Raw genomic sequence first — 26,510 nt, forward strand, 5'->3', positions numbered from 1 at the left:
AACGAGAGGGAACAGAAAACGAAGGCTCTGTGGTGGCTTCATCCTGTTACCCCTCTGTGAGGCTGCATCACCAACCCCTTCCCTGCCGAGAAACCCCCCAGCCCCGGCTTTAAGCACAGTGGCAGGGGGGTTTCTGGCTCGGGGGGGGGGGGGTCCCTGGTGAGCAGCTGCCCGGCGAGGGGGGATTTCCACCCCGAGGTTTGGGTGTGCACGCAGGGAGAAGATGGCGGCGGAGCTTGCGACGGTGCTCTTATTCCTCTCCACGCAAGGTACGGCGGTGGGTTCCCCCGGGCTGAGGGTGATGGGTTGGGGGGGGGGTGGGAGATGGCTTTGGGGATGGTGGGGGGGACCTCGGGGATGTGCCAGTGGGTCAACCCTCTCTGTTTCCCGCTCTTCCCCCTGGATTTTCCCATCCAGGTGTGGTGCCCTTCCCACGGGAGCTCTCGGTATCGCCACCACCATGCTGGGGGGGTGAGCGGCAGCTCCGGGTGAGCCTGGAAGGAGGAGAGGAGACCAAAAATGAAAGCGAAGGGGGGAAAAAGCACTTCACACGGGGATCTTGGGTGGTCCTGTGCTCGGGGGGGGGGGGGAGGCTGAAATCCTGCCATCAGCTTTAGGGGTTGTCCCTGCAACACGCCTCCGAGGCCGAGAGATCGCAGAGGTGTTAGGAATTAGTGAGCAAAGGGGTTACTTGCATTTTCCATGTGTCTGGGAGGAATCTGAAGTCCCCAAGCAGGGGTGAGTTCTGGGGAAGGGGTGGGCTGCGTCCGGCTGGTCAAGCAGCACTGGTCTCGGCTTTTTCAGCAGCCTGGGCACAGCATGGTCCGCTGAAGGTGGTTGGGGCTGTTCACGAGGTGGTGTATCTCAGCCCCAGCCTAAAAAACCAGAAACCCTACCACCAAATCCACTGGCGACGCAACAACTCTGTGAAGATCGCCAGCCGGGACAGCAGGTCGAAGGTCCAGTACCCCAACAGCACTTACAAGGGACGCCTGGAGCTCTTCCCCAACAACACCCTAAAAATCAGCCACCTGCAGAAAAGCGACAGCAGCATGTACCAGGTGTACCTGGAGGATGAGGTGGGCGAGGAGCACATAGAAAACATCCTCCTGACGGTGTACGGTGAGCTGGGAGGACGGGGGGGGGGGGGGGGGGGGTTGTCCCAGCACCACGTGGAGGGATGGGGAGGCCGTGACACCCCGCTGCCTCTTGCAGATCTCGTCCCGAAGCCCACCGTGAATGTCAAAGTGGTTAGGGATGACCTGACGTGGTGCAAAGCCACCCTGGAGTGCTCGGTGGGGCTCGAAGGGGTGACCTACGAGTGGATTTCCCCCAGCAAGCTCCCGCTGGAGGGGGTGGGTGCCTCTGTGCAGCACGTCTCCTTCGACCCCTCGACAGAAACCTACATCTGCAAAGTCAGCAACCCTGTCTCCTCCAACAACGCCTCGCTGACCTACAGGCACCCTTGCTCCTGGGCAGGTACCGCCCGTGGCGCACGCACCAGGCGGCAAAACTCGGGTGGGCTTGGCTTTAGGGAGGGGGGGGGGGGGGGGTCCCTGCAGCAGCGGCGGGGACCCCGAGGACAGCGGGTTCCTGCAAGTGCAAGGCTGGAGGTGGCCCGTGGGGTGGGAGGGGTGGGTCGCTTTTCCCCCTCTGCATCGTGGGCTGGTGGGTGGCAGAAACCCACCTGGGGAGGGGGTTGGGGGGTCCCCTGCCACGGCTGGGCAGCCCACAGCCTTCCCCACGCCCCGGGGTCTTCCTCTGCCTCCAGGTGAGTCTTCTGCTGCCTCATCCTGTGCTACCACCAGCGTGCTGATGGCCCTGGGACACCACCTCCTCCTCCTCCTCCTCGCTCTGGCTTAAGGACACCTTGTAGTTGCCATCTCCCCTTGCCTCATCGCCCCTCCAGCCGTGGAACAAGCACCTGGATGAGGCCCCCCAAACCGTCCGGATGCAGAAAGACACAGTTGCTCAAAGGAACCACTACAACCAGTGCCCGTTACGCCAGCACCCACTGGGTCTCATCCACAGCCGCCTGCTTCCCCGCCAGCTCAGGCCCTGGTTGCTTTGACGCTGCCTTCAGGGTAGCTCTGTGCCTCAGTTTCCCCTCTCACCTTTTCTGCTTTGCTTTAACCAGCGGTTGTGCTCTCCAGATCTGAACAGAACTAGGCTGAAGTCTGTCGCAATGGTGTTTTGAGAATGGCAGCAATCTGAATTGCTAAACTCGTGACTAACCGCTTCTCTCCCTGACCACGAGATCTGTGGGGAGACACAACCCGAGCCTTTCCTGGGGCTCCTCGTGGACTTGGGTGGTCCTCAGCCATCTCCTGCTGTTGGTGATGCCCTTTATGGAACTGATGACCAGTGTGACAGTGCAGGACAGTGCACGGTATGTTTAGCCTGAAACCAGTGACACCAGCACGGGTGCAGCTGGGTGCTGCCCAACCTCCAGGTCTGGAGCACCAGAGCATCTCGAGGTGGCAGAGCCGAGGTGGCACCTCTGGCTTTCCCTGCAAGGGAGGGTTTGGCAGGGCGAGTACCATGTCTGCCTTCAAAACTATCTGCGAATATATTAAATTAATTTTAACCCGAAACCCTACATTTTTAGGTGCCTGTTCTGCATTCTCCTCTGGACTGGGGCCGGCTGCAGCGGGTGCTCAGGGCCTGGGGGACGACGGAGGGGGGAGCTGGGTTTGCCCCCCAGCACCCTTGCTGGGGACAGGAACCCTTCCACAGTTGTCCCCAGGGGAGGACCCGGCTCTGGCTGGTGGGACACTGGCCCTTTGGGGTGGGAGGATGTGTCTGCTGGGGATGGTCCCTCAGCCTGCAAGGAGGGATGGGGGACGTGTCCCAGGGCCCTGGGATGCTGCTGCTCCTGCCAGCTGGAGCAAACCAGCCTGAGAAAGAGAAGAACCGGGCTCCAGCCTCCGTAAAACCCAAGAGGCATCACTTCCCAGAGCCATCTTTAAGCAAAGACTCCTAAGGCCAAATTCATCAAAGGGTCAACTGGGACCTCGCCAGCTCGTTTGGAAAATCAGTAATGAGCACGAGTCATTCCAGCTCCCAGGTCTAATGAGCAGCTCTGGGTAATTCCTGGCAGGTGGCTGAGGGTTTTAGCACCAATGTACATTTTTGCAGAAATTCCCCCCCACCCCTGTCTTGAAAGTATTTGCTTGGGTCTTGCTCCATTCCCATACAGATGTCTGGGGCTCTTCTGCCTCTGACAAAATCCAGGATGACCAGTGAGAACCATCATAAAACCTCTTGTGATGAATAAACGTGGAACCCAGCGCAGTGCCTCAGTCATCTTTCTAGCCTGAGCTGATGGGGAAAGTATGCCTTTAGGATCACTATTTTTGGTTAAAGAAGGTTTTTCTGTGACTGCCTGTAATGGTTTTTGTGCCCCCAGGTGCTTCCTGGAAGGATTTTATTTATTTATTTATTTATTTATTTATTTATTTATTTATTTATTTATTTATTTATTTATTTATTTATTTTTCCTTGATGATTTTGTTTGTTAAATTATTTTTCCCATTTCTTGGGACCGGTGCCAGCCCTGAGGCGCGCTGCTGTTGCTAGTGCCCCATGAGTGATACTTGGATTTTAGGGCTTTCCTGGACCAGTTTGGGGTCAGTGGTGTTCCCCGTGCCAGCACAACGTGGACGGGGCACCCATCCGTGACGAGGGAGGGTTGGCGACGCCCACTCTGGGAGGGCCAAGCTGGTGGAGCCCATCCACTGGAGATCTTCCTGCCCTTGTGCTCTTCGGCTGGGATTTGTGCCGGGGCACCTTGCTGCTCTGCAAAATACCCCCAGATGATTTTTTTGCCCCTCCATCATCTGGCCAAGCGCTCGGTCCAGGAGCCGGCTCCCGCGTTTCTGCTGAGCTGAATCTCCCGGTGTACGTGCGGTGAGAAAAGGTGCCGTGTCTCTTCGTGTTACTCTTTCTCTTCCCTTTTACGCCTCTGCTGAGTTCTTCCCTTCTGTGAACAGCTGATTATTGAGAAATGGCTTGGTTTTATTTTTGGTTGTTTTTTTTTTTTTTTTTTTTTTTTTTTTTTTCTCTCTTGTCCAGATGTTTTCTGATAAGGAAGGAGAAGCCTAGCAGAATGCTGGGGTGGTTTAGTGTGCTTTTAGGCTTTTTGTCATTAGAAATACTGTATTGTCAACAGAACTCATGGAGGTCTTGGAGTTTGTCTCCACTGAAAAGCTGTGGGATGTAAGGTCACTCTTTATTTCCTTGGGGCGCTCAGATTTGGTTTAAACCAGCAGACGAATTCCTGTTTCATGCTGCCGCCTCTGCCCTCCTCTGAAAAGCAGAAAAAGCAACAAAAACTTGAAGAAACCAATAGGAAAAAACCCTTATCCCATTTTTAAAGCTGCGCGGGCCGAGAGCTGATGGAGGTGAATAATTCATTCCACTAAAACCACAAAAACAACTGAGCTTTTCTCACCATTTTCCCGCGGTGGAACAAGCGAGCGGTGTTTTCCGCACATCTCCTCCCTGAGCGCTCAGCCCAAGAACAAGGATTAGGGTTCTTCCTCTAGATCCCACGCAGTCCAAAGCAGGGTTAAGGGTTAATCCCAGAATATTTGGGGTTTTTTCAGCCCCATGGTGCTGGGATTAAGCAGCCGTGCGGGGGGGGAGCAGCCGCTCGCCTCCACCCCCGCTGCGGTAGCAAGGTTTGAAGGCTCCGTACAGCCCCAGGAAGCTGTTACAGTATGTGAAATTATTTTCTTGCTAGTTGTTTCCTCTTCTCTTGGGGTCGGGTTAAGGACCCATGGTAGGATGATGCAGTTCTGGTAAAAACTATAAATTGATGCTCTGCTTCTCTCTGCAGGTCTCTTGGGCTGCTGAAGTGTTCAGCAACACGACTCAGTGCTTTGAATACTTTCCACTCAAAAAACCAGTGAAAAAGTCATTCAGCCAAAAACAGGAAACACATGGCCCAGAGCAGCACCCCTGATTTGAGTATACCTGCTCTTATAATGAGCCCAGCAGCAGATATTAACTCCACTGCCGCAGAAGCTCCGTGAACCGAGGCATGGGCTGCAGCGTCTGTCTCTGGCTGCTGATCTCTCTCAGCCGTGTTTGGGGTATGTACGCTTTTCTCTCTGTCAAACACTCGCTTCAGATTGTTTGGGGATTTTTGTCAGATATTAAGACCTTTAGAAATCACGAGCTGCGTGCCAGGCGGACGGGCGGATCGGGTATAAATATTCATACAGAAGATAAATGGCTCGCAACTCCAAGCTGGATGTGTGGCGCATCCCTAATACGCTCCTACTAGTCAGGCTGAGGAGGGAGAGAATAAAAGATGATGAATGAACAAAGACGGTGATGGACAAAGTGTAGCTGCAGCAGTGAAACTCTACTGTGTGTTGTAACAGAGTATTAATAGCACTGAGCAAATAATTTAGCACCAGATGTGAACTGGGGTACTTGAGATGAAGGTCCTCGGTGGATTGTCTCTCCGCGATTGTGAGTCTCCTGGATCAAGATGTGCCAGTGGGCTGGGGGATGGTACCCAAGCAATAAAATGTGTGTAAGGTGGGGGGGAAGGGACTGGCAGTGGGGCAACGCCCACTTTTTGGATGCCTAGAGCCTCAAGGATGTCCTTGAGGAGTCGAAATCCCCCCCCTCGCCCCCAGATCAGCTGAGCGGGGAGCGAGGACCACCCAGACCCCCCCCAGGAGCGCCTGGGTTCTCTCCCCCCAGCCCGTCGGCAGTGACAGGAAGATGTTGCAAAGTTAGTTTCGGTGACAGTGAGCCTGCACAAAAGCGCTCGAGTGTCGGGGCCCCTGAGCAGAGGAAAAGGAGCTGCGACAAGTCCTGACCCTCCTTTTGGTGCCAGCTTGATGCCCGTTCCCCTTCCCTGGGGACACTTTGTGTCATCACAGCCCCAGGAGCCCTCTGCTCCTCCAGCTGTGGAATTACCGGCTGCGAAACGAGGGGCTCGGCCAGGAAAAGAGAAACTTTGGCAGAGCTGGGCTTTCTCCTCGGCTTTTCTCGCTTACTGTTACTAGAATACCTGCCTTTAAAATCCCCCCGGGGTTTTCTGCCTGGCCAGCCCATCGAAAGTCAAAAGTCCCAGGAGCAAAATACCTGATGTGAGGGCTGCTCCGGCCCAGCACCCCGCCAGCAGATCGCTTGCCTCCCTCCAGCCCCTCCATCACTGCAGCTCAGGTGGTTTCAGCCCTTTTTACCTCATTCCTCCCGCAGCCTTGCTCCAGCCGAGTTGTCTTCCCTGCCAAGGAGATGCTCCTTGCCGGGGCAGAGGGTTTTTCTAACATGATGCAAAAAGGGCTTTTCCATTTGGTAATTACTGAGGAGCCTAACCGCTGCACGTCAAGAGTACGTGTTGCTGAGCAAATACAGCATCCGTGCGCTGGGCTTTACGGTAAAAGTCTCAGCAAAAAATGTATGAGGCACCGGGTCAGCTGGGCCGTGGGCTTTCTGTGGGATGACAGCTGTGTCTGCATGGCCGCTTCGATGCTGGGGAGACGTCGTCCACAGAGACAGCTCAGAAACTGCTGCGCTTTGTGCCGTGGCAGGGCATAAGGTAAGCGATGGTGCTCACTTGGGATGTCGGCAGAGAGACCGTTGTTCGCTCTGTGGTTTTTACCGGGACCATATGTGCTGCAGGAGGGGTGGGCCTCCCCAGATCTGCTCTTCTGGGGTTGTCCCCCCTCTTTTCTTTTTTTTTTTTTCCCTCTGAGGCAAAGCCTCAGCCCGACGGAAAGAAGTTGGTAGGAAACAAGGGGGGGTGACATGGTGGAGTCCCTTCCACGCTGCCGGTGGCTGGCAGCAGCAGTGAGCTGACACCTCTCCCCACGCTGTTTCCTACAAAAACAAACTTGTTTGCCCAGGAGTGTGGGCAAATATGAGTCACTGCTTTGCAATGAAAGACAGGAAAGGGTCTAGGGGAGAAAATCCTCCTGCATGCTCTCCAGGAAATCCAGGTAGTTGAGATGCTTTGGGACGTGTGGGGATGTTTGCACCCCTCTTCTTAAGATCGCTTTTCCATGGCCACCAAGAAACACACCTGGGAGCAGCTTGACCAGGAGAAGGACAATGTGGGATTTACACCTGAGCCCACCTCTGGGAGGCTGCACTTCCTGCAATTTCTACGAAAAAATCTCCCACCGAAGGTTTCTGGATCTGAGGAGCTTGAGGGAGGCGGGTGCTGTGATGTGCACCCAACTGCAGGCTTTGGCCAAGAGCCACCAAGCATCACTTCCCTCTGGACCGCCCTGGTGTCACTGGGATTTCTCCAGGCTGGTCCCACTGCTACCAGCACCCTTCTCCCAGAACCAGCATCCCCACCAGACTGGAACCACAAGCCCCTTTCCCTGCTCGAGGCAGCCCTGCTCCACGGGATGATGTTTCACTGCGCTGCCTGGCTGTCCTTGTGCCAACAGAAAGTCCAGAGCCTTAAATCAGGATTTGGCCATCGTGCACAGTGGTGCCTGATGTGGGAGAGCCTGTCTCCTTGCTCTGAGAAGGCAAGAGTGGGGAGGAAGAGCAGAGGAAGACAATGCTTCCCCTCCGGCTCCTGACCCGAGCCCTCTACCCTCATCCTTTGGGGTCAAGGATGTGGGGCTGAGAGCTGGGGGTCTCTCCTTTGGTTTTGGGGGTGGTCCTGTGGGGCGGGTGTGGGGCAGAGCCTGCCCCGAGCCCTGATGGACAGCACGACTCCTGTTCCACGCGCCTGCAATTGCTGGTGCCGGGATGTGGTGGGTACCATGTTTTCGAGCTCTGGGTTTAGAGAATCTGTTCAATTTTTGACCGATTTATCTCATGCAACCCAAGGTGTCCCCGGTCTGTGGATTACCAGGGCGAGCCCAACGCCGTCGCTGGGTACCGCAGCTCTGCGGGCGGCTGCCCTCCTTCGGCAGAGCCGGGATGGGGGGACGATGGTCACCCCGAGTCCCCCCTGCCTGCCTCAGCCCTTCTCTCCGCTCTCCTCCCAGGCATGGGCCGCGGGGCGAGGGAGACGGTGCTGGGCACCTTGGGGAAGACGACGATATTGCGGATCCCCCCCGAACTCCAGAACCTCACCCTGCGCTTCGGGGCGGCTGTTTGGAAGCGGGACACGGAGGACCCGCAGAGTAAGCTCGTCCTGCTCAAGTACTTGGACGGCAACTACACCAACTACATGAAGGAACGAACTTTCTTCCACAAGTCGGACTTCTCCCTGGAGATCCTGAGCACGAGCCGGCAGGACAGGCAGCTCTACGAGTACATCGTCAGCAAGGGCCCGGAGGAGAAAGTCTGGCAGATACGGCTGGAGGTGTACGGTGAGACACGGTGCGCCGGGAGGACCGTGCTCGATGCTCCCGGCCTCTCGCGGTGCTGGGAGCGGGTCTGGGAGGTGGGGTGGTGGTCAAGGCGGGGTGGAAGATGACCACCCTGGTGTCAAGGTGCTGTAGGAGTCCAGGGCCCTCTTGCAGCCCTATCTGGATACCCCGAGGAGCATTTCTTTGGGCGCCTGCTGACCACGTCCCCCTCTGATGCCATTTGCGACTGGTCCAGGGCCAGGGCGGCTCCTTTCCATCTCCCAGGGATTTAGGAGAGGCCGGCAGGATCTCACAGGCGGGGCCAAGGCAATGTTTGCATCCTTCCACAGACACCAACTTCTGCCCCTTCCCTCCCCTTCTCCAGAGCCGGTGTCTGATCCCCGCATCGAGGTCCTCAGCTGGGCGCCGGCCAACGGCAGCTGCACCGTCACCCTCAACTGCACGGCGGAGCGAGGGGACAACGTCTTCTACAGCTGGGGCAGCCGGGACACCGGCACCTCGGGGCTCTGCTCCGGCAACGGCAGCCTCCTGCACTTCTCCTACCCCATGCAAAACTCAAGCATCACCTGCGCCTGCACGGCCAGCAACCCCGTCAGCAGCCGGGTCGTCACCTTCAACTCCTCCGAGTGCAGCTACGAGCAAGGGGGTAAGTCCCCAGGTGCCGACCCGCCTCTCTCCAGCCTCCCAGTCCTGCTCTTGCTTTGCAGGGGACTTTTTTCACGCTGTTTTAGGCAGCCTCCGAGGAGCCTTTTGCAAGAAAAGTGGCCGCTGTGTCACCTGTGCAGGGTTGCCCGGTCCTTCCCGTAAAAGCCGGTCACGGAGCCGTGGGTCCCGCCTGCCCCCCACCCCCCCTCCCCGGCCACCGCACTCGCTGCGCCCCGCTGCTCGAGGGTCGTTTTAAATGCATGCCGCTCCTACGCTGGGTGATTCAGGGACGATAAAAACCTCGGTGACAACTTCCCCCTTCGTAGGCTCTCAGGGCAAAAGTCACACTCTCTCTCACTGGGATTTTCTAGCACTCCCTTGTGACTCGGGGGGGACTTTCACTGGGGCCGGGCCGTGCGGTAGCTGCCCCTTGCCTGGGGACGCCGAGGCGAAGTCACATCTCTGCTGGGGCTCTCACAGTGACCTGTACCGAGAAAACATCCCTGTGGGAAAAACGGTTGGGACTCTTGCTTAGGAAAGGGAGATGCTGAAATGAGACGCTCCGGGGTGGGGTGGGGGGGTTTCGGACTTGTTTCTCACCCCCTCGCCCCAAAACCCCTTGCGCCACGGGACACCCCTGCACGGTGTCACCCTTAGTGGTCCGGGAACGGGGACGCCCCGGGTGCCGGCCCGGCTGGGAGCCGTGGAGCTTGGTCCCAGGGCCCTCTTCCTACACACCTGCGGCACAAGGGCGTTGTACAACGGGCCTGCCTCCCCGCAGGCCTCCGTAAAGCCACCGGAGACATTTTCAGGGCTTTATCTGGCCCTGATCTGGCTCCCAGCAGGTTTTTTTCACTGACTGTTGAAGTCTGGAGGCGATTAGAGACGAGCTCTGCTCAAGAGAAGCATTTCCTGCCCCTTGTTTCCTGTTTTACCAAAATCATCAGCTCAAAACTAGGTGATGGGATGAAAAAAGATTCTAGCAGCCTGTTCTGCTCAGCTCGGGGCGGTTGACCCCCTCCCCTCTTTTTCCCCATCCCAGGCAGCGCGGGGTTGAGGACGAAGCATCTCGTGCTGATGGTGCTGGTGCCCATCGCGGCAGCGATGATCCTCACCGGGGTCTTTGTGGCCATCCATTTGGTCACACCCACTGGTGAGTGCCACGAGGGAGGGGTGCCGGGGGCGGTTGGTGGTCCCGTGGGTGGGGTGAGCCTTGTGGGGGGGGGACAGATGTGCCCCCAGCCAGCCCCAACGAATGGACCAAGGGGTTGATTCCTGCGGGCCCCTTGTCTACGGAGTATCCTGGCAGTTGGGAAGGAGCGAAAAGTGTTTCTCTTGAAGCACAGAGTTAAAAGGCAGGAAGGAAACCAGCTTGAAAAAAAAAAAAAAGAAAAAAAGAAGAAATGTAGCTGCACATGATCTCTAACACTTTACACAGATGATGGGCTTCTGAGATCATATCGCACAGTCTCAAGGGGAATTGAGTGATCCCAGCCCAAATGAGAGAAAGCATCTTCTCTCCAAGCGCCTCAGCTGGGCTGTGTCCCTGCCTTTTCCCATTCCCCACGTAGCGAAAAATTTGCAAAGCTGACCTGTGGTGGCCAGAAATCCTCCGACCACAGCCGGGCAGCGGGCACCGTGCTGGGGACGGACCCCAGCGTGGGTTCACCCCCTTGCCGTGCCCTGGGGTACCGGAGCAGGATGCGGGTTGCAAAGCACCGGGGTCCCTCCCCGGTCCCCTCTCCCCTGGAAGCTCCGTGACTTTCTTATCCCCCCGCAGCCGGCCGGCAGCAGGAGCTCGCCAGGGACAACGCGGTGCACACGATCTACTCCCAAGTGCAGAGGGTGGAGGTGAGCCATGACCAGCGACCCCAGCTGATATGGGCGCACGGGGGCGGGGGGAAAAACTGCTCAGTTAGTGATGGAAATGCTCCATTAACAGTGGGACTCCAAGTGCTGCAGCTGGTGGGGAGCGCAGGCGCGACCTTGCTGGGGTTTTTTGGGCTCTTTGGGGGGTGTCAGACGGTGGCAGCCCGGCTTTGGGCAGCAGAGAAGGCAGCAGCACCCAAATTCCTGGGTCACTGCTGGGTGTTTCCTCACTGGTCCGCAGCACACTCTGTGATGGGTCGCTGGGTGTCAACGCAGTGGGGAGGGTGACATTGTGGCCAGGGGGAGGACTGGGGTGGCCCTGAGCTCCCTGGGGGTCACCCATCCTTGCCATTTCAGGAGTCAGCCTGGCCCCCGCTAATTTGAGAATCGCTGGGAATAAGGTTGGGAGCTGCAGCTTCCCCAGCACCCCAGGATGGCTCTGGGGACGGGCTAGGTGTTTTTTTTCCTTGCTCCCCAAATCCCACTCAGTGCAAACTGGGGAGGAAATGGTGGGTCCGTGTAGGGTGGAGAGAGGGAAGGGCCCCCCTGGCGAGCTGCCTGCTGCTGCTCATCCTTTGCTTTCTGTGCAGAAGCCGAAAGGGGCCCCCGCCGCCGAGCACCCCTCCTGCACCACCATCTACGCCGCAGCCACCGGCTTGCCCCCGGCCACGACCCCGGCCCCCGGCAGAGCCCCACGGCCCCCCTGCAACCCCCCGACAGAGCCACCCGCCCCATCCCACTCACAGGTAAGGGTGGCTGCCCCCTCCCTGCGGTCCTCGTCCTGGCTGGGTGTTGCCGTGGGGCACCCCACAGCCCCCCCCCCCCCCCCCCGAGCTCGGGCACATCGCTGACCCCTTTTGCTTCCCTGCTCTTTGCCGCAGAGCCCCGACAAGGAGCCCACGACGGTTTACGCCAGCGTGATGCTGCCCGTGGCCTGAGCTTCTCCGGGCAGCACCCCAGCCTGGCTTCCACCTCTGCTCGCCGGGCACCGCCATCCACATTCCCAGCTGGAGGGAAACCCCGCTCGTCCCTGGGGAACTGGGGGTAAAATCCTCCGGGACATGCCAACCCTCGCCACAGCCAAGCTGGGACTGCAACACCGGCCCACGGAGGGGTGAGGGACGGTGGAGCAAAGAGCAGGGCTGAAGCAAAGCAAGAAATCTCCCCAGGCTGTGGCTAAGGGCGGCCAGGAAGATGCTGCAGCGCCGGGAGAGGGTAGAGGGGCTCTGGATATGACCCCACAGCCGGGCAGGAGCGAAGGAGAGAGAATCAGTGCCTCGGAGGGGAAGGCTCAGCCTATCAGCACCGCGGTGCAGCACCGGCAAGTATGGCCGGAGCAGGTTTGCACCCCAACCTCGTCCCTGCCCCGTGGATTTTTCACCCCATGGCCTCATCCCGTGGCCCGGCTTCGCTAGAGGGAGCCCCCGGCTCGTGGCAGCCGGTGACGCGCAGGGATGTGGGTTCAACGGCAGCGGGGAAAAATCAGAAGTGCGTTGTTTTGGTGTGATTTTGTTTTTGTTTTGTGTGTTTTTTGTTTTGTTTTGTTTTGTTTTTTGTTTTTTTTTTTCTTCACCTCTGCTCCGTGACTGATTACAAAATGCCTGGGTTTGCAGCCCAAGGGGAGAAGAAAATTTTGCAATCCCCTCCGGGCTGAGCCCTGCCCAGCGCCTGCCCAGCCCTGGCTTGACCCCCTGCACCGGGGGCACCGGCAGTTGCGTCCCACTGCACTTTTCCATCCCTGATCCTTTTCCACTGATGACCACGGGAACAGGCGAGGATCTTCCAGGTGGACTATTTCAAGCTGAATTTCTGTCTGAGAGGGGGAGGCAGCCCCTGGCCTCAGCAGCTCCAGACGTCCCTGCAGATGCTGGGGTGCAGGATGCTGGAGGTGGCCTGGATGAGGGACCAAGGCTGTTAAAATCTTTCCAACCCCTCTCAAGCTGAACTATTTTATAATCCCAACATAACTCAGCTCACACAACAGGTCTGATCTCGTGTGCCGCTGCTAAGGGAAAGGAAAATAAATTTATAGTAAAGCCTTTGGGAAAGGGTTGCTGGAGGATTGTGTCAGGGGCTGGATCAGGCTTTGGGGAAGAAGAGAATTGGGTGTTTTTTCACCTCCCTCGCTTCCTTATTTCATTACTATAGAAAATCAGCTGAGCTGCTTCCTTGGAAAAGTCTGCCTGCAAAGCAACCACTTCTCCTCAGGAGCATGGGTGGGTCTGGGAAAGGGCAAGGTCACGCTTGCTTTTGTGCCTCGAAAATGGTGCAAAAGCCCCAAAGTCTGTGCCTGGCACTTGGTGCAGGATGGAACCCGGTGCTACCTGTGTTTGTCCTTGCCGAACGATGGGGCATCCCGTGATGTCCAGTCACCGCAGCCCACGCCCCGAGGTCCACAGGGGGAAGAGTTCAAGTGAAAATGCTAATATTGCCATTGCAAGGAGTATTGAGCTTTGCATGATGCTGCAGAACCCCCCCGGGAGAGGGTCGGAGGAGGCAAAGGGGGGGTTTACGGGGTGGCTCATCTCCCCAGGGTGTCCCTCTGGGCTTCTTCTCACCCCTCTGTTGGGGTGTTGCAAACTAAGAGGTCTTTTTAGGAGTTCAGTGATGTTAGTGCTTTGCTACTGAGCAGCAATGGGGGTTCCTGTGGTGATGTACCCCCTCACCCTTGGGGCAGCACTGGAAGGCAGCAGCCGCCCCTGCTCCCTCACTGGGTAGAGGGACCCAAAGCTTTTTTAAAACCCAACAACCCCAGCTCACCCACTGCACTTCCCCCTCCTGAGTCTCAGTATGACGCCAGCGTCCTGCTACTTCCCAAAATAATCTGAATTAGGGAAGTGGCTGTTTTCCCTGCACTTGTAATTCAGCTGTCCCGTCTAAGGGGGATGGAATCTGGGGGGATGAAGAGTTTGGCTCTCGGCACCCCTTAGGAAGGATGCTCTGGTGACATCGGTCTGTGGGTACCAGTTTGCTCGTGGGTGCTGACCTGGGATGGTCTCCACGCTATCCCTCGCTTAAGGCTGGTTCCCTTGCCACGTGTCGCACGGCCGCGATGATGCTCTTTGTCCCAGCTGCCCCACTTTGCTTGGAAATGGAGTTTTTCCACCCGAGCTTTCATTACATACACGGGATTTTCCTCCTTGTCATACCCCTTCTGGTACCAGGCCCATTGTAGTGACTGGTGTCACTGAGATGGATGAAGTGCAGTTATCTCCACCCATGTAACTGTGGGAGGGAAACTGTGTGGGCGCAGGCGCTTGCATCTTACCCCCTGACAGCACGAGCTGCGGTAGATGTTCGGTGTGGCGAGCTTCTCTGTGCGCTGTGGGTTGATGGATGTGTTTTGGTGCCTGCTGCTCCCCTTCCTCCTCCTCTTCCACCAAGCCAGTAAGTACAAGATGCTCATTTGCCCTCGGTAGTGGAAGGGAAGGGGCCCACGTGGGGTTTGAGTTGGTTTTGGGGGGCTCGTGGGGGACAGGGCTGGCACACGTGGGACCAGCGGTGCCAAGCGTGGCTCCGAGGGGATGGAGTTTGGCCTAAGGGCGTTGGGCAAACCAGGGTGAAAGATGCCCAGCACAGCCTGGTGCCAGCCTCTCATTCTCGTCTGGTCTCCCCCTGCTAACGAGTGAATGTGTCAGGTCTCAGCTCCAGCCCAGTCTCCATCCAGCTGCTGCCAGATGTGTGCTGGCTGCCGCCTTTGCCACTCTGCTCTTCCGTGTTCAGGGTCCGCTCCTCGGTGTGTTGTCTCTGAGTTTTCTGTTGCTCCTGCTGTTTCGTTGTGAGGTATTTGGGGCTGTTTGGAACAGGAGACACTTTCTGCCTCTTTCCAGGCAACGGGCAGAGACGCTTCCCTGCAGCCTCGAGGGGAGTTTTACCACTGGAGGGGAGCCCTCCAGTGTCCTTGTCTGCTTATTTTAGCAGAGTTTCCTTCTTCAAGTTTATCTCCCTGACCAGTTTTCCTTCTAGGATGTCAGAGATGTCTGTTCTCAATGTCCCAGAGGTGTCCCAGCAGTGTCAGGCGAGGGGGAACCAGAAATGCAGAGCCCAGGGGAGAGGTGACAACCTTGGGGTCTGGCTTAGCCAGGACCAGTTCCCTTTTCAGGAACTGGGAAGGTAACCTCCGTTGCCAGCCCAGACTGGAAGCACTGATTTTTAAAATGGGAAATAACCAAAACAAAAGGGAAATGTCTTCCTCCTCAGAAGAAGAAGGGAGAAGCAGCTGCATGGCTGGGGAAGAGGCCACCCGTTTTCTTGCCTGCTCGTGTAGGTGAGCTTGGCCTTTTGGTCTGGTGATGAAAATGAACCTGCCTGGCCTTTCTGAGCCATTGCCACTTGCACTTTCAGTTTGCATCTGGAGGCCCTGTCCCTTGCACGCCCTTTGCACATGGGATGCAGCATGGGTGTCCCGTAGCTACCGGGGAACCTGGTGCCTCTCGCTTCACGAGCCCTTGGGGGATGGAAAAGCCCAGGTGCTCCTGAGGGACCTCAGCCCAGGGCCTCAGGAGCAATTAGCTTCTTTAAAAGAAATAGGAATCCTCTAATTCCTGCAATCACCCTGTGATGGAGCAGTTCCTCACCCAACACTGGTGGTCCCACGTGCACCCTTGTCCCCAGGGGGTTGTGGTGAGCCAGCAATGTGCTCTGGTAGCCCAGAAAACCAGTTACCTCCTGGGGTATACCAAGAGGAATGTGGTCAGCAGATTGAGGGAGGGGATTCTCCCCCTCTGCTCCGCTCTGGGGAGACCCCCCTGCAGTGCTGGGGCCAGCTCGGGGGCCCCCAACAGCAGAAGGACCCGGAGCTGCTCGAGCGGGGCCAGAGGAGGCCACGGAGATGCTGGGGGGGCTGGAGCAGCTCCCCTGGGGGGCCGGGCTGAGAGAGTTGGGGGGGTTCAGCCTGGAGAAGAGAAGGCTCCGGGGAGCCCTTCGAGCGGCCTCCCCATGCTTATAAGAAAGATGGGGACAGACTTTTTAGTAGGGCCTGAAGCGATAGGACAAGGCACAATGTTTTTAATCTGAAAGAGGTCAGATTCAGATTAGATATAAGGAAGAAAATTTTCATGCTGAGGGTGGTGAGCCCCTGGCACAGGTTGCCCAGAGAAGTGGTGGATGCCCCATCCCTGGAGACATTCCGGGTCAGGTTGGATGGGGCTCAGAGCAACGTGGTGTAGTTGAAGATGTCCCTGCTCATGGCAGGGGGGTTGGACTAGATGACCCCCAAAGGCCCCTTCCAACCCGAACCACCCTGTGATTCTGTGACTTTGCTCACATCTGAACAGACGTTCCGGGCGCGATAGCACGGGGGCTCTGGCCCCTGTACATCCCCCTGTCCGTGGCATCGTGCTGTGTGCTCACCGCGGGGTGAGGCTCTTCTTTTTGGCCAAGGACCCTTTCCCGAACCCTCCTGCCTTCTCCACCAGCCAGCCCCCGAGCTCGCTGTGCCTCCTCTTCCTCAGCACGTGGCCTTCAGCCCGGCTTCTCTCCCCAGCGTGCACCGACGACGGGAAAGATGTGACGGGGGCGGTGGGCAGGTCCATCACCTTCGACCTCCAGAGCCTAGATGGAGGAGCTGCGGCCTGGAGCTTTCGCAACGATGTCATAGTGGCTGTGATATTCGGAAATCCTCCTGAAGTCACTTTTTTTGATGACAACTACAAGCCACGCTTGGCCTTCTCCAAGAATGGCAGAGCGCTCACCATCTCCCAGCTGAGGATGGAGGATGCGGGTACCTACACCGCAAAGACCTCGGGGGCAAAAACCACCTTCACCCTACACGTGTACGGTAAGTGCCTTTTAGCGTTGGTGTTTTGTTTTTATTTTTTATGCTTTGTGCTAAATGAGGGGTAGGGGATTTCCTGACAGCCCCCCGTTTCCCCCAGGGGAGCTGGCGGTGCCGACGGTGACCTGCGTGGTGCAGAACTGCTCGGCCGACGGCTGCCGCTACGCCCTGCGCTGCACCGCCTCCGCCCCCGGCTCCGGCAACATCTCCTACGGCTGGAACGTGGGGGGCTCGCCAGGGAACGAGGGGCCCACGGTGCTGGTGAAGGTGTCACCCCGGGACGAGCTGCCGCTCACGTGCACGGCGCAAAACCCCGTCAGCAGCCGCAATGTCACCGTCACCTCGCCCGCTGCCCTCTGCGCAGGTAACCGCCGGGGAAAGGTGCCGGAGTGGGTGGCAGGGATGGGCTGTATCCTGCTCCCAGTGGGTCCAGTTTCCCCCAAGCCATGCCTCGGCGTGCAGAGAGAGAAATGCGGACCCCCGGCTGAGGAATTTACCTCTCTCCCTGGTCTCTCCCCTCGCCGTGCTGCCAGAAAACAAAACCCACCTTCCCGCCGCTGGTGAGGTGCCGAACCGCCCGTCGGTGCCCGGCCTCACTCCTAAGTGTCCAAATGTGCCCAAGCCTGAGGCCAGCGCAGTCTGTCCCCTCCCAAAACAGCTCGTGGGGGGTGTTCAGGGTTTCTGGGCAGTGCCCTTAGCATCCGTGCGCTGTCTTTGTCACCTGGGGGATCTGGGGAGAGGGGGTGTCCCTCCAAAAGTCCCAGCTTGGGCTAGGAGCATTGAATCACTTAATGGAACAGAGATCCGGGGCCAAGGATGGGCTGGAGGTGGGAGCATGGCTCTATGGACTGCTGTTCCCAGCCCATGTGGGGTTTTCCCCCCCAAAAATCTGCCCGTGAGGTCCCTGGAGGGCAAAGGGATGTCAGTGGGGGCAGCCACGGCCGTGGAGGGGCTGGGGTGGGAGTCCCCCCGCTGCTGCTCTGTCTGCAAAGCCACTCATCCTCGTGCAGCATGTCACTTCTTTATCGTGTTGGGCTGTGTTATCGTGAAATAAGGATCCCTACGAAGCCAGGGAGGGGCTTGGCAGGGTGTTGAAGCAGAGATTTCCCCCCCGCTCTGATGCCGGGAAGAGGCAGGTATATTTTGGGGTGTTGTTACTGGACCTTCTTCTCTTTATAGACACCTACTCCAGCAGGCAGACTGGAATTGTGGCCGCACTGGTGACCGCAGCTGGAGTGATTTTAGCAGCGGTTATCTTCGTGATCTACTGTAAATCCAAAGGTGAGCTGCTTCCCCTGGGCGCCACCGTCCCTGCAGACCTGGCGAGCAGGAGATGAGACCTGAGGGGGGGGACACAGAGCTAGCCCCAGTGCCTGGGAAACCGGGGGCTGCAGCAGCCAGAGCTGAAGATGCTGGAGGTGTGTGTGTGTGTGTGTTTGCTTTTGTTGCTGCTGCTGCTGAGAGCCCTGTGTCGCTTCTCCCCCAGGCTGGAGAATCGTTTTGCCTGCAGCCAAGGCGAGGGACACAGGTAGGACTTTGGGGATCCCTCAGGCACTTCTCTCCCTCCCCCTTTTTCCTGGTGGGAATAACCTGGTCGCATATAAGATCAGGGGGAACATCGTCCACCGCTGCGGCTGGGGACCGGAGCGTACCCCGGCTCGTGGGACCCCGATACCTCCCTGCACCCCCACCCTGAACACACGGAGGCAGGTGAAAGGGGCCAACCCCGGGCGATGTCGCGGTGGCTGAAGCCCTGTCACCCCCCAGCCCTTTGCCAGAAGACTTTGTGCCAGCCCACCGAGAAGGAGCCGGAAGAGCAGCAGGAGATCGCCAAAACAAAAGGGATTTTGGGGAAAAGATAAGAGCTGGCAAGAGATGACCTGGAAGGGCGGGGGGGGGGGGAGGGTTGGACAGAGACAAGCAATGAAGGATCATGTGCCCCATGGCCAGAAACTACCTCCCTGCAGCACCGCACGCAGCTTGAGGGACCGCTGCCTGGTTCCCCCGGCTCCTGGGGACAGAGATCGGAGCTCTCGGGAGAAATGGAGCAGCACGAGGGTGGCCACAGGGACTGAAGCACACCCTGGGCATCGCTTCAGGATCAGCCTGATCAGATTCAGGGGTCCAGGGTGCGAGTCCAGCCCCAAAAAAATGGTGGAAGAAGATGCCACTGGACAGCAGTTCCCATCTCCTCTCGCTGATGTTCAGGGCTGTTTCGGGCCGGGCCGTGCCCATCGCTGCTACAACTGAGCCGATGCCCAGCAGAGAGCTCGCCGACTTCTTTTCTTTCTGTGCGTGCTTTGTCGTTTCTGTAAGCTGAAATAAAGCTGACACAACCAGGCGAGTTCCTGCCTCGTGTTTTGCATTTGCGTGCGCCCGCGCGGGATGGCGGGGCGCACCCAGCACCAGGACCACGGGCTCCTCCTGGCCGATCGTTTGGATCCAGCTCTTCATCAGGAACCGTGGGAAAAAAAAAAAACAAAACAAACCTCTCCCCGAAGCGCTCCTCTCCGCACAGGCTGAAGCCTGGTGACTCTGTGGGGCTGACAGCTGTGCTCCAAGTTAGAGGCACTGAAATTTCAACCCAAAAATGGGATTATGAAGGATTTAAATCCTCTCTCCCCCACTCCGTTTGATGAGCCAAGGAATGAGCTGACGCTAACGCTTGCTACAATGGTGGCGACATATGAAGGAGCGAGAAGTGCATACTGCCCTCCAAAAGCAGCTGGGGACCTTGCATTTAAATAAAAAAAAGCTGATTTTCACCAGCAACCCCCTTCGGCGACTGTCCTTTGAGCTGGAAGCAAGAGCCCCATTCCTGCAGCAAGCGGGGGCAGGAGGGAAGGTGGGATGGGAAGCGATGCTCACCTGGACCCAGACCCACAGCAAAGACAACCCCCCCCCCAACCCCCCCCCGCCCCGGCAGCTCCGAGGGCTTTCCCCCAAGCCCAGCACAATTTAAGCCAAGATCCCCTCCAGCCCTTGGCGAGGAACACCCGAGGTGCCCGGGGGGGGGGGGGTGGGGATTCACTGCAGCCCCTCCCTGGCTGCAGCAGGCAGCTCCCTCACTGACCTTCCACTTTTTATTCTCCTGGCAGAGCCCGGACCCGAGTACATGACGGTGTACGCCCAAGTCGGCCCTTCCCAGCAGGTCAGTCCATACAGGCTCATCCCTGCCCTCCAGGTACGGGCTGTGCAGCTGGGGGGGATGCCCGGGACAGGGATGACCTGGGGGACACGTGGCGGGGAAGGGGAGGAAGGCTGGCAGCTGGACAACCCCTGGCTTTGCCTCTTAGTTCCTCCTGGGAGCTTGAAAGGGGGACGTGCCGACGCTGGGGCTGGCCCAAGAGCAGCCGGCACGGCCACAGCCGCCCTCCTGCACTTCCCGGTGCATCACCGGGGGGGTTCCCCGGCCCCACCAGATTTGGCTTCTGTGGCTCACCCGGGCTTTGAGATCCCTTTGCCAGCTCTGAGCCCTGGCAACGCTTTTGAAAACCCTTTTCCCCAGGTGCAGAGTTTCTCTAATGCACAACAGTATGACCCGAAGGAGAGGCCGAGCCCCGGTGTGGAAACCTCCAAAACCATCTATTTAACCGTCCAGGCTGTGGCCCAGGTGAGTTGGTGCTTGTGGCCACCTCCCCCAGAGGGGCTCCAGGACCGAGCAAGGAGATGGGCAAGACCTGGAGCAACAGGCATGGACAGAAAGGCTTCACTGGGCTTTCTTGGGGTCCAAAGCTTCAAGTCAAGCCCGAGGGTCCCCTCTCTCCCTTGCCAAGGGTGGGATCGGCTCCCGCGAGCCCGAGCAGAGCTTTTGTCTCTTTGCCCTTGCAGACAGATGACGAGAAGATGGGCCGGGGCCTGCCAGGGTGCTGGGAGCAGGATGAGAAAAGCCTCTACTCGTCGATCAGCTAGTCAGAGCCCGCGGCGCAGCCCCGGCACGGCTCCGGTGGGCCCGTGAGCCCGCTCTGAGCGCGGTGCCCGTCTCTGCCCGGCCCCGACCCGTGGGGCTGCAGCATCCCCCCCCTTCCCTCCCCATCACTGCTGCCTCCGATTCGCCTGTCGGCACCGGTCCCCGGCCACCAACGTGAGGATGTAAGTGCCCTGTAGGCGCAGGCTCGTCTGGCACAGGAGTTCTGCCCGTGTTTTGGCACCCACGTGGGGCGGGGGGGTCCTTCTTCTGCCCTCTCTGACCAGACCAAGGGACATGGACCAAAACGGGGGCTGCGTGTCCAGCCTTCCCCGTGCAAGGACATGAGCTGATGCTCTTGGGGTTCGCTCTGCAGCGCCTTGCAGTGTGGATCCTCAGGGCGAGAGGACGGGAAGACTTAAGGAGCCTCCTAGAGCCTGTTTTAATTTAATTATTATTTTTCTTTTTTCTCTTTTGCTATACACTTAAACTTGGCAAGTACTTTGGCTGCTTCGCTTGGTTGCTAAACTAAGAGAAAGCAAAAATACCACTTGTGGTAGAAAGCGGAATATGGAAACACGTGTGTCTTCATGCAGGCGTGCACACCCAGGCTGCTGCGATTTCAGTGCTGGCTGCTTCCCAAGCTGTCGCAGCTCCTGGGCTGGCCGGGGACCTTGCAAACCTCACAGCACCCCAGCACCGTGCTCAGCATCCCTTTATGCCACCAGCAAGCTGCGTGCGGTCCCATGAGACGCTGCAGGGCCGTGCTGGGGTCCAAGGGCAGGAGGTGGTCTGGGCTCGGGGGAAAACAGGACGAGGCATGTGGCTGGTGTCATTCTGTTCGGCTCTTTTGATGTGCTTGTATTTGAGGCTTTATTCTAGGATGAAATATTTGTATGTGAAATGTATATGTTGTGTGTTTCTGGAGTTAAGCGGCTTCCCAGCCCGGCTTTAGGGAGGAGAGCAGCTCCCTGAGCGCTGGGCGATGCGGGGTTTCACCCTGAGCTGGGACTTACAGGGCTCTGGGTGCCCAGAGAGCCGGGCACGGGGCACCCCCCACCCTCCCTGCTCCCCAAACCTGCCCAGAGCCGGCAACTGAGCAAAACACTCACGTTGGCATCAATTTTCCGGTGCCGCCGGACAGACAGATGCCACCCGCGCTGGGAAGCTTCTTCCTGCATGTGCCACTTCCCTCTGCTCTTTGTCTTGTCTGTGCTGATAGTAAATTATTCAGGGATGAAACTGGAGATTTCTTTGAAGTGCCTGGCACAGGAGAGCCCTCTAGGAGCTACTGGAATAAAAATGCAAGACACATCAGAGTTCAATTTCTGTCTGCATATTATTTTGGGTGAAAACAGTCCGTTATTGACAAGCCGGTGGCGTAATTTGTTTATTCTCTGCATTCTCACAGTATGTGACAGGCTTGCTTTTGAGTTCCTCAAATTCACGCTGAGCAATTAAAAATATAAACCAAAGCGGGTCATGCATTTTACCAAGGGATTCGTTTGCCATCATATTCGTTCGGCATCAGATCGGTACTTGTAACTCCAAGCCCGGCCTGGACAGGGTTTAAACCAGCGACGATGGCACCGGGGACTGGCCCGACGGGAGCTGGGGCAGTGCGGGAGCATCCCCACCTCCTTGGCCCGCGCCGATGGCTGAGGGGCCTCCACCCCTTAGCCCCGGGGCGCAGCCCCAGAAATGACCCCCTGGGATGGTTTCTGGCCATTAATCACCCTATTTCAGTGCCAACACCTTTGAGCTCACAGGAAGCCGTTGGTCGGGCAGAAAGGGGAAGGAAGGCAATGCAAGAGGGGCAGCAGCGGTGGGAGGTTCGGTGGGCAGAAGGAGGAATGGAGCCGAGAGGCGTCGGGACGGGGTGGCTCTGCGTCGCAGTGCTCTGCTCTGGAGCTGGTGAGTGGGGCTGGGGGGTCCCCTCACCTCTGGGGCTGGAGGGAGAAGGAGGAAGAGGAAGGGGTGGTGTGGAGGCAGCGGGTGCAATGCCACAGTGCTTTCCCAGGGACACTTTGCAGGGCAGGATGCTCGCCCAGCCGTTTCATGGCGCGGGGAGATGGGGGGGGGCGAGGCTCAGGCCGCCTGCTTTATGGCTTGGCTCGGGTCTGGCTCGTGCCTGGGGGAGGTTTGGGGTTTCCTGGGCTCTCCCAGCGCCGGGCTGCATCACAAACCCACGCCCTGGGCTCCCTCAGTCCTGCCCAGCCCTTCGCAGGGATGCTCGCTGACTGCCCGGCCCTGTCCGCGGCCGGGAGCGGAACGCCGGGGTGCTGCTTTGCCCGGGCACCCCGTTTCACCGCCGCAGAGCCCCCACCCGCCCTGGCACCGCTGCTGGTTGCCCAACCTCCAGCGTGACGCTGGCCGGCAGCGTGGGAGGCCCACGTGTGACTTCCCACACGCCCTCGGCTCCGTCTCCCCCGGCATCCACCGCGGCGCTGCTGCCGTTACCACCTTTTCGTTAGCAGGGGGGTTGTCTCGGCCGAGCCGTGCAGGAGAGCGGTGTAAGCCCGGCTGGAGGGATGTGGGTTAACCATTTGCTTTTCCCTAAACCACAGTGCTGCGGTGCAGGACCACGGTGGGGCTGGTGCAGCACCCCAACTCCGTTCCTTGATCCTTGCGGGGGTGGGGGGGGGCGGCCGGTTCTGGTTTGGGGAGGCCTTGACAGGAATTACTGACCCTCCTTCCCAGCTCTCGTCCTCAAAGAAAAGGAGCCAGGGCACCAAAGCACCACGCAGCGTGATGATGTCCTGGAGCCAAGGGGAGACCCTGCCACAACCACCGAGAGCGTGGACAAGCTGACGACGTGGCCAACGGCCACCCCAACCCCAACGTGGACCGGGGGCCCCGGCACCACCCCCGTGCTGACACGAGCAGGCGCCGCGGGGAACAAAACCCGTGAGTCCCACGAAGAAAGGAAAAGATGTAGTTTGGGGATGTGCCACCACCCTTGGGGGGGGGGGTGGTCCTGCATCCCCCTGGAGACCCCCCAATACTTGCCAGCCCCCCACCCCCCCCCCAGCCACCTCTGCGGGCAGCATGCCCACCTCTCCTCTCTCTCCCCGCAGAAAATGCGGCGGCTGTTCCCGTCAGGTACTGGTCGCCAGTTATTTTTGTGGTGGTTGCTCTGCTCGTGCTCTTCTTCACATACCGGAGGACCAAGGGGGAAGGTGAGATCCCCACCGGGGCACCAGCATCTCCCGCCTTCGCTCAGCTGTGTGCTGGGTGAGCAGGAAAGGGTGACAGCCATCTCACAGCCCACATCCTCAAAAGCCTCGAGAAGTGCCGCAAAAAGTCAGTTATTCTGGTACAGCTCGATGAAGGGGGGGGGCTGGGGAGGGGGGGGGGGGGGTGTCTGGCTTCGCGCTGGAGTGGGAGGGGGCAGGATCAGGCCCTCACATCACCCAGAAACCTCCTCGGCCACAGCTTAGCCCCACGGGGAGCGCTCCCCCTTGCTCAGAGCTTTAAAAGTCCAGAAGTTTAACCCATAACGCCCTTTTCTGCTCTATTTTACGCCTCTCAGTCCCAGCTCTGCCCTTTCCCCCCCTCCCCGAGGCAGGGACTTTTTTTCTGCTTTATCACAACCCTCAGGCTCGAGGCTTTTTCCTCCTGCAAATCCAAACGGAAAGCTCGTCAGCTCATCCCCCACCGCTCCCCTTTTCCCAGGAGGGTCTTGCGGGGCTTTTTGCAAAGCCCGTTTCACGGTTGTAACGCTTGTGTCTCCCCTGGCCCGCAGGGACCCGGGACCGAGCCGCCTCGGCCAGTGACTCTTCAGGTGAGACGTGGTCAGCCCGAGCCCGGGGGGGGGGGGGCGAGGGGCAGCTGGTTTGGCCACCGGTTGACCCCGTCTCAGGGCCGTGATTCACATCCCAGCTCGTTGCGTTGCAGATTTAGGAGCCCTGGTCCACCTCCCCACCCACGACACCGCTCCGATAATCCCCGCGCCCCAGGTGAGCCCGGCTCGGGGGGGGGATCCTCTCGCCCGCAACGCGTGAACTGGGAGGGCTGGGAGCTGCTTGCCGGCCCCTGCCCGGGTCTGGGCAAACCCCCCAGCCCCGTGCCTCAGTTTCCCTAATCCACCACAGCCAGGGGGTGATGAGGGTGCTCAGTGCAGCGCCACAAACAGCCGCTGCCTCTTGCAGGGGCAGAGGAAGGGGTCGGCGAACCCCCCAACCTTGGAGCACACCGAAACCATCATCTGCGAGCCGGACCCCCCGCCTCCCCAGGTATTTCACCCCAATGCACTGAGCCCCAGTGCCCGGGGGGTGTGGGGGTGTGTGGGGGCTGCCAGCTGAGCCCCAGCCCCTCCAGCCCACGCAGGTCTCTGCGGAGGGTTTGTAGTCTGCCCCCCCCCCCCCAGCATTTAATTTTGTTTCTCCCCAGCCTGATACCCCCACAACCGCCGCTGGTCCCCGCTGCTCCGCGGAGCCCGGTGCTGAGTGAGGGTTCCCGGGGGGACCCCAGACGCTTCCAGACCCCCCCAGGGAGCACGTAGGCCACCCCCGAGGGCCAGAAATGGGACGATGCTCCCGGCTGGGGAACGCGAGCAGCGCGTGTCACCTCGGCCCTTCCTCTGGCTGCTCGAGCGGGCACCCAAACCCCAGCGGGAATGGGGACCCCCGTGGGACAGGGACCCCCGTGGGATGCGGCCGTGCGTGGGCTGTTAGTGCTGTGCCCCAGGTGTAAGGACTGGGGGAGGAGGGGGGGTGGGGGGGGTCAAGGCACCTGCGCTGGGCACAACCAAGCCAATAAAACAGGATTGCACCCCAAAACTGCCAGACTTTCTCTGGGGGGGGGGGACCGGCAGCCTCCCCTACGCCCGGCCCAGCCGTCACTTTCCAACCCCCCCGTCCCCCTCCCCGTGTCGTGGAATTGAGTGGGGGCGGCTGGCAGGCAGCCCACGCCGTGGGGGCTGGGGGAAGGAGGCTCTTGTGCTGCTCGATTACTCACCGAGGGGAAAAAAAAAAATAAGCAACACATGGAACTGAAATAATCTGCTCCCCCGCCCCGCTCCCCCCCAGGAGCCAGCGGCTCATCAGATGACTGTTGAACTCATCACAAAGATGTGGCGAGGGGCTGGGGATAAACACCCCGGCGAGAAGCAAGAGTGTGCGGGGGGGGGGGGGGGGGCTGAGCTGCAGCATGGCTTGGCAGGGGGGCCAGAAGCCCCCCCCCCCCCCCCCCCCCCAAACTCCCTCCTCTCCCCGCTGCTGGGGACAGCGCTGCAGGTGCAGTGCCCTGCCTCAGTTTCCTCTCGCTCTGCTCCCCCCACATCCTCCTGCGAGGTGTGCGAAGCGGGGCACAGCGTGGGGAGGGGGGGGTACCAGGGAAGGGGGTGGGGGGGAGGGAGGAGAAAAGGTGCAAAAGCCAAAGGAAACGCTGACGCTGGGGCCCAGTGAATCAGTGCTGCTGTTGCTGCAGGGGGCCCCCCCCCCCCTCCACAAGCTGGGGAGCAGGTGGGTGCTGGGGGGGGTGTGGGGGGGGTGCAGGTGCTGACACATCTGCTGTGGCAGCGAGGGGACCGCAGGCAGCATCCTGGGGGGGGGTGGGGGGGAGGAGGGGGACAGGCAGGGGCTCTGCAGCCCCCCTTTCCCCCCCTCCCCCCTGGAGCTGGGCATGGGGGGGGGACTCGCTCCATCCCCCAGCAAAGGGATTGGGACTTGCCCCCACCCTGGGGAGGGTTTGGGCATTTCTCCGGTTTGCGTGGAGGGCAGCCCAAGCCCTTCACCCCCATAAACCCCAAATCTCTTGGTCCCCCAAATCCTCGGCCCTATAAACCCCAACCCCCTGACCTCACAGATCCAACCCCCTTGGCCCCATAAAGCCCAAATCCTTGGCCCTATAAACCCCAACCCCCTGACCTCACAGATCCAACCCCCTTGGCCCCATAAAGCCCAAATCCTTGGCCCTATAACCCCCCAAATTCTTTGTGCCATAGACCCCAAATCCTTGGCCCCCATAAACTCCAAGCCCTCGGCCCTATAAACCCCACAACCTTGGTCCC

General features: G+C 59.1%; 4 protein-coding genes across 9 annotated transcripts; all 4 read left to right on the forward strand.

Annotated features, from left to right (window-relative positions):
• LOC122152476 (CD48 antigen-like) lies at window positions 1-2,594 on the forward strand. Of its 3 annotated transcripts, none has more exons than XM_042784483.1 (5): window positions 1-56; window positions 217-269; window positions 805-1,122; window positions 1,216-1,479; window positions 1,772-2,594. In XM_042784483.1, exons 2-5 carry the CDS (start codon window positions 224-226, stop codon window positions 1,861-1,863), a joined length of 720 nt encoding a protein of 239 aa, XP_042640417.1. In that variant the 5' UTR covers window positions 1-56; window positions 217-223; the 3' UTR covers window positions 1,864-2,594. The 3 variants fall into 3 exon arrangements, with proteins under 3 accessions (XP_042640417.1, XP_042640419.1, XP_042640418.1); XM_042784485.1 differs by having other exon boundaries at window positions 808-1,122; XM_042784484.1 differs by having other exon boundaries at window positions 2-269; window positions 808-1,122.
• SLAMF1 (signaling lymphocytic activation molecule family member 1) lies at window positions 2,315-12,862 on the forward strand. 2 transcript variants are annotated; one of them, XM_033002170.2, is made up of 8 exons: window positions 2,315-2,389; window positions 4,841-5,096; window positions 7,974-8,300; window positions 8,665-8,946; window positions 9,988-10,098; window positions 10,726-10,796; window positions 11,405-11,560; window positions 11,696-12,862. In XM_033002170.2, the coding sequence occupies exons 2-8, from the start codon at window positions 5,045-5,047 to the stop codon at window positions 11,750-11,752; spliced, it is 1,056 nt and encodes a 351-aa protein (XP_032858061.2). In that variant the 5' UTR covers window positions 2,315-2,389; window positions 4,841-5,044; the 3' UTR covers window positions 11,753-12,862. The 2 variants fall into 2 exon arrangements, with proteins under 2 accessions (XP_032858061.2, XP_032858062.2); XM_033002171.2 differs by lacking the exon at window positions 2,315-2,389 and adding an exon at window positions 3,748-3,919.
• Window positions 12,863-14,115: 1,253 nt separating this feature from the next.
• LOC116963991 (SLAM family member 5-like) lies at window positions 14,116-21,783 on the forward strand. Of its 2 annotated transcripts, XM_033002144.2 has the most exons (8): window positions 14,116-14,201; window positions 16,300-16,593; window positions 16,691-16,954; window positions 17,770-17,871; window positions 18,077-18,118; window positions 19,689-19,741; window positions 20,099-20,203; window positions 20,422-21,783. In XM_033002144.2, exons 1-8 carry the CDS (start codon window positions 14,147-14,149, stop codon window positions 20,500-20,502), a joined length of 996 nt encoding a protein of 331 aa, XP_032858035.2. In that variant the 5' UTR covers window positions 14,116-14,146; the 3' UTR covers window positions 20,503-21,783. The 2 variants fall into 2 exon arrangements, with proteins under 2 accessions (XP_032858035.2, XP_032858036.2); XM_033002145.2 differs by lacking the exons at window positions 19,689-19,741; window positions 20,099-20,203; window positions 20,422-21,783 and adding an exon at window positions 18,358-18,934.
• Window positions 21,784-22,017: 234 nt separating this feature from the next.
• LOC116963992 lies at window positions 22,018-25,377 on the forward strand. Of its 2 annotated transcripts, XM_042784480.1 has the most exons (7): window positions 22,018-22,411; window positions 23,198-23,404; window positions 23,575-23,676; window positions 24,243-24,281; window positions 24,395-24,456; window positions 24,649-24,732; window positions 24,890-25,377. In XM_042784480.1, exons 1-7 carry the CDS (start codon window positions 22,081-22,083, stop codon window positions 24,947-24,949), a joined length of 885 nt encoding a protein of 294 aa, XP_042640414.1. In that variant the 5' UTR covers window positions 22,018-22,080; the 3' UTR covers window positions 24,950-25,377. The 2 variants fall into 2 exon arrangements, with proteins under 2 accessions (XP_042640414.1, XP_042640412.1); XM_042784478.1 differs by lacking the exon at window positions 24,890-25,377 and having other exon boundaries at window positions 24,649-24,882.
• Window positions 25,378-26,510: the final 1,133 nt, after the last annotated feature.

Source organism: Tyto alba, unplaced genomic scaffold (genome assembly GCF_018691265.1).
Source record: "Tyto alba isolate M040663 unplaced genomic scaffold, T.alba_DEE_v4.0 Super-Scaffold_8, whole genome shotgun sequence".
Lineage (NCBI taxonomy): Eukaryota > Metazoa > Chordata > Aves > Strigiformes > Tytonidae > Tyto > Tyto alba.

What these genes read in the sequence shown, in the direction of transcription:
- LOC116963992 (XM_042784478.1), top strand. Translation starts at nt 22,081, where the DNA reads ATGGCACCGGGGACTGGCCCGACGGGAGCTGGGGCAGTGCGGGAGCAT. An exon ending in AGTGCTCTGCTCTGGAGCTG is followed by an intron (nt 22,412 to 23,197) that starts GTGAGTGGGGCT and finishes CCTCCTTCCCAG; the next exon opens with CTCTCGTCCTCAAAGAAAAG. An exon ending in CGATAATCCCCGCGCCCCAG is followed by an intron (nt 24,457 to 24,648) that starts GTGAGCCCGGCT and finishes TGCCTCTTGCAG; the next exon opens with GGGCAGAGGAAGGGGTCGGC.
- SLAMF1 (XM_033002170.2), top strand. Translation starts at nt 5,045, where the DNA reads ATGGGCTGCAGCGTCTGTCTCTGGCTGCTGATCTCTCTCAGCCGTGTT. An exon ending in CTCTCTCAGCCGTGTTTGGG is followed by an intron (nt 5,097 to 7,973) that starts GTATGTACGCTT and finishes CTCTCCTCCCAG; the next exon opens with GCATGGGCCGCGGGGCGAGG. An exon ending in CCCAAGTGCAGAGGGTGGAG is followed by an intron (nt 10,797 to 11,404) that starts GTGAGCCATGAC and finishes CTTTCTGTGCAG; the next exon opens with AAGCCGAAAGGGGCCCCCGC.
- LOC116963991 (XM_033002144.2), top strand. Translation starts at nt 14,147, where the DNA reads ATGGATGTGTTTTGGTGCCTGCTGCTCCCCTTCCTCCTCCTCTTCCAC. An exon ending in CTTCACCCTACACGTGTACG is followed by an intron (nt 16,594 to 16,690) that starts GTAAGTGCCTTT and finishes CGTTTCCCCCAG; the next exon opens with GGGAGCTGGCGGTGCCGACG. An exon ending in CCGTCCAGGCTGTGGCCCAG is followed by an intron (nt 20,204 to 20,421) that starts GTGAGTTGGTGC and finishes TTGCCCTTGCAG; the next exon opens with ACAGATGACGAGAAGATGGG.
- LOC122152476 (XM_042784483.1), top strand. Translation starts at nt 224, where the DNA reads ATGGCGGCGGAGCTTGCGACGGTGCTCTTATTCCTCTCCACGCAAG. An exon ending in CTTATTCCTCTCCACGCAAG is followed by an intron (nt 270 to 804) that starts GTACGGCGGTGG and finishes CGGCTTTTTCAG; the next exon opens with CAGCCTGGGCACAGCATGGT. An exon ending in GCACCCTTGCTCCTGGGCAG is followed by an intron (nt 1,480 to 1,771) that starts GTACCGCCCGTG and finishes CTCTGCCTCCAG; the next exon opens with GTGAGTCTTCTGCTGCCTCA.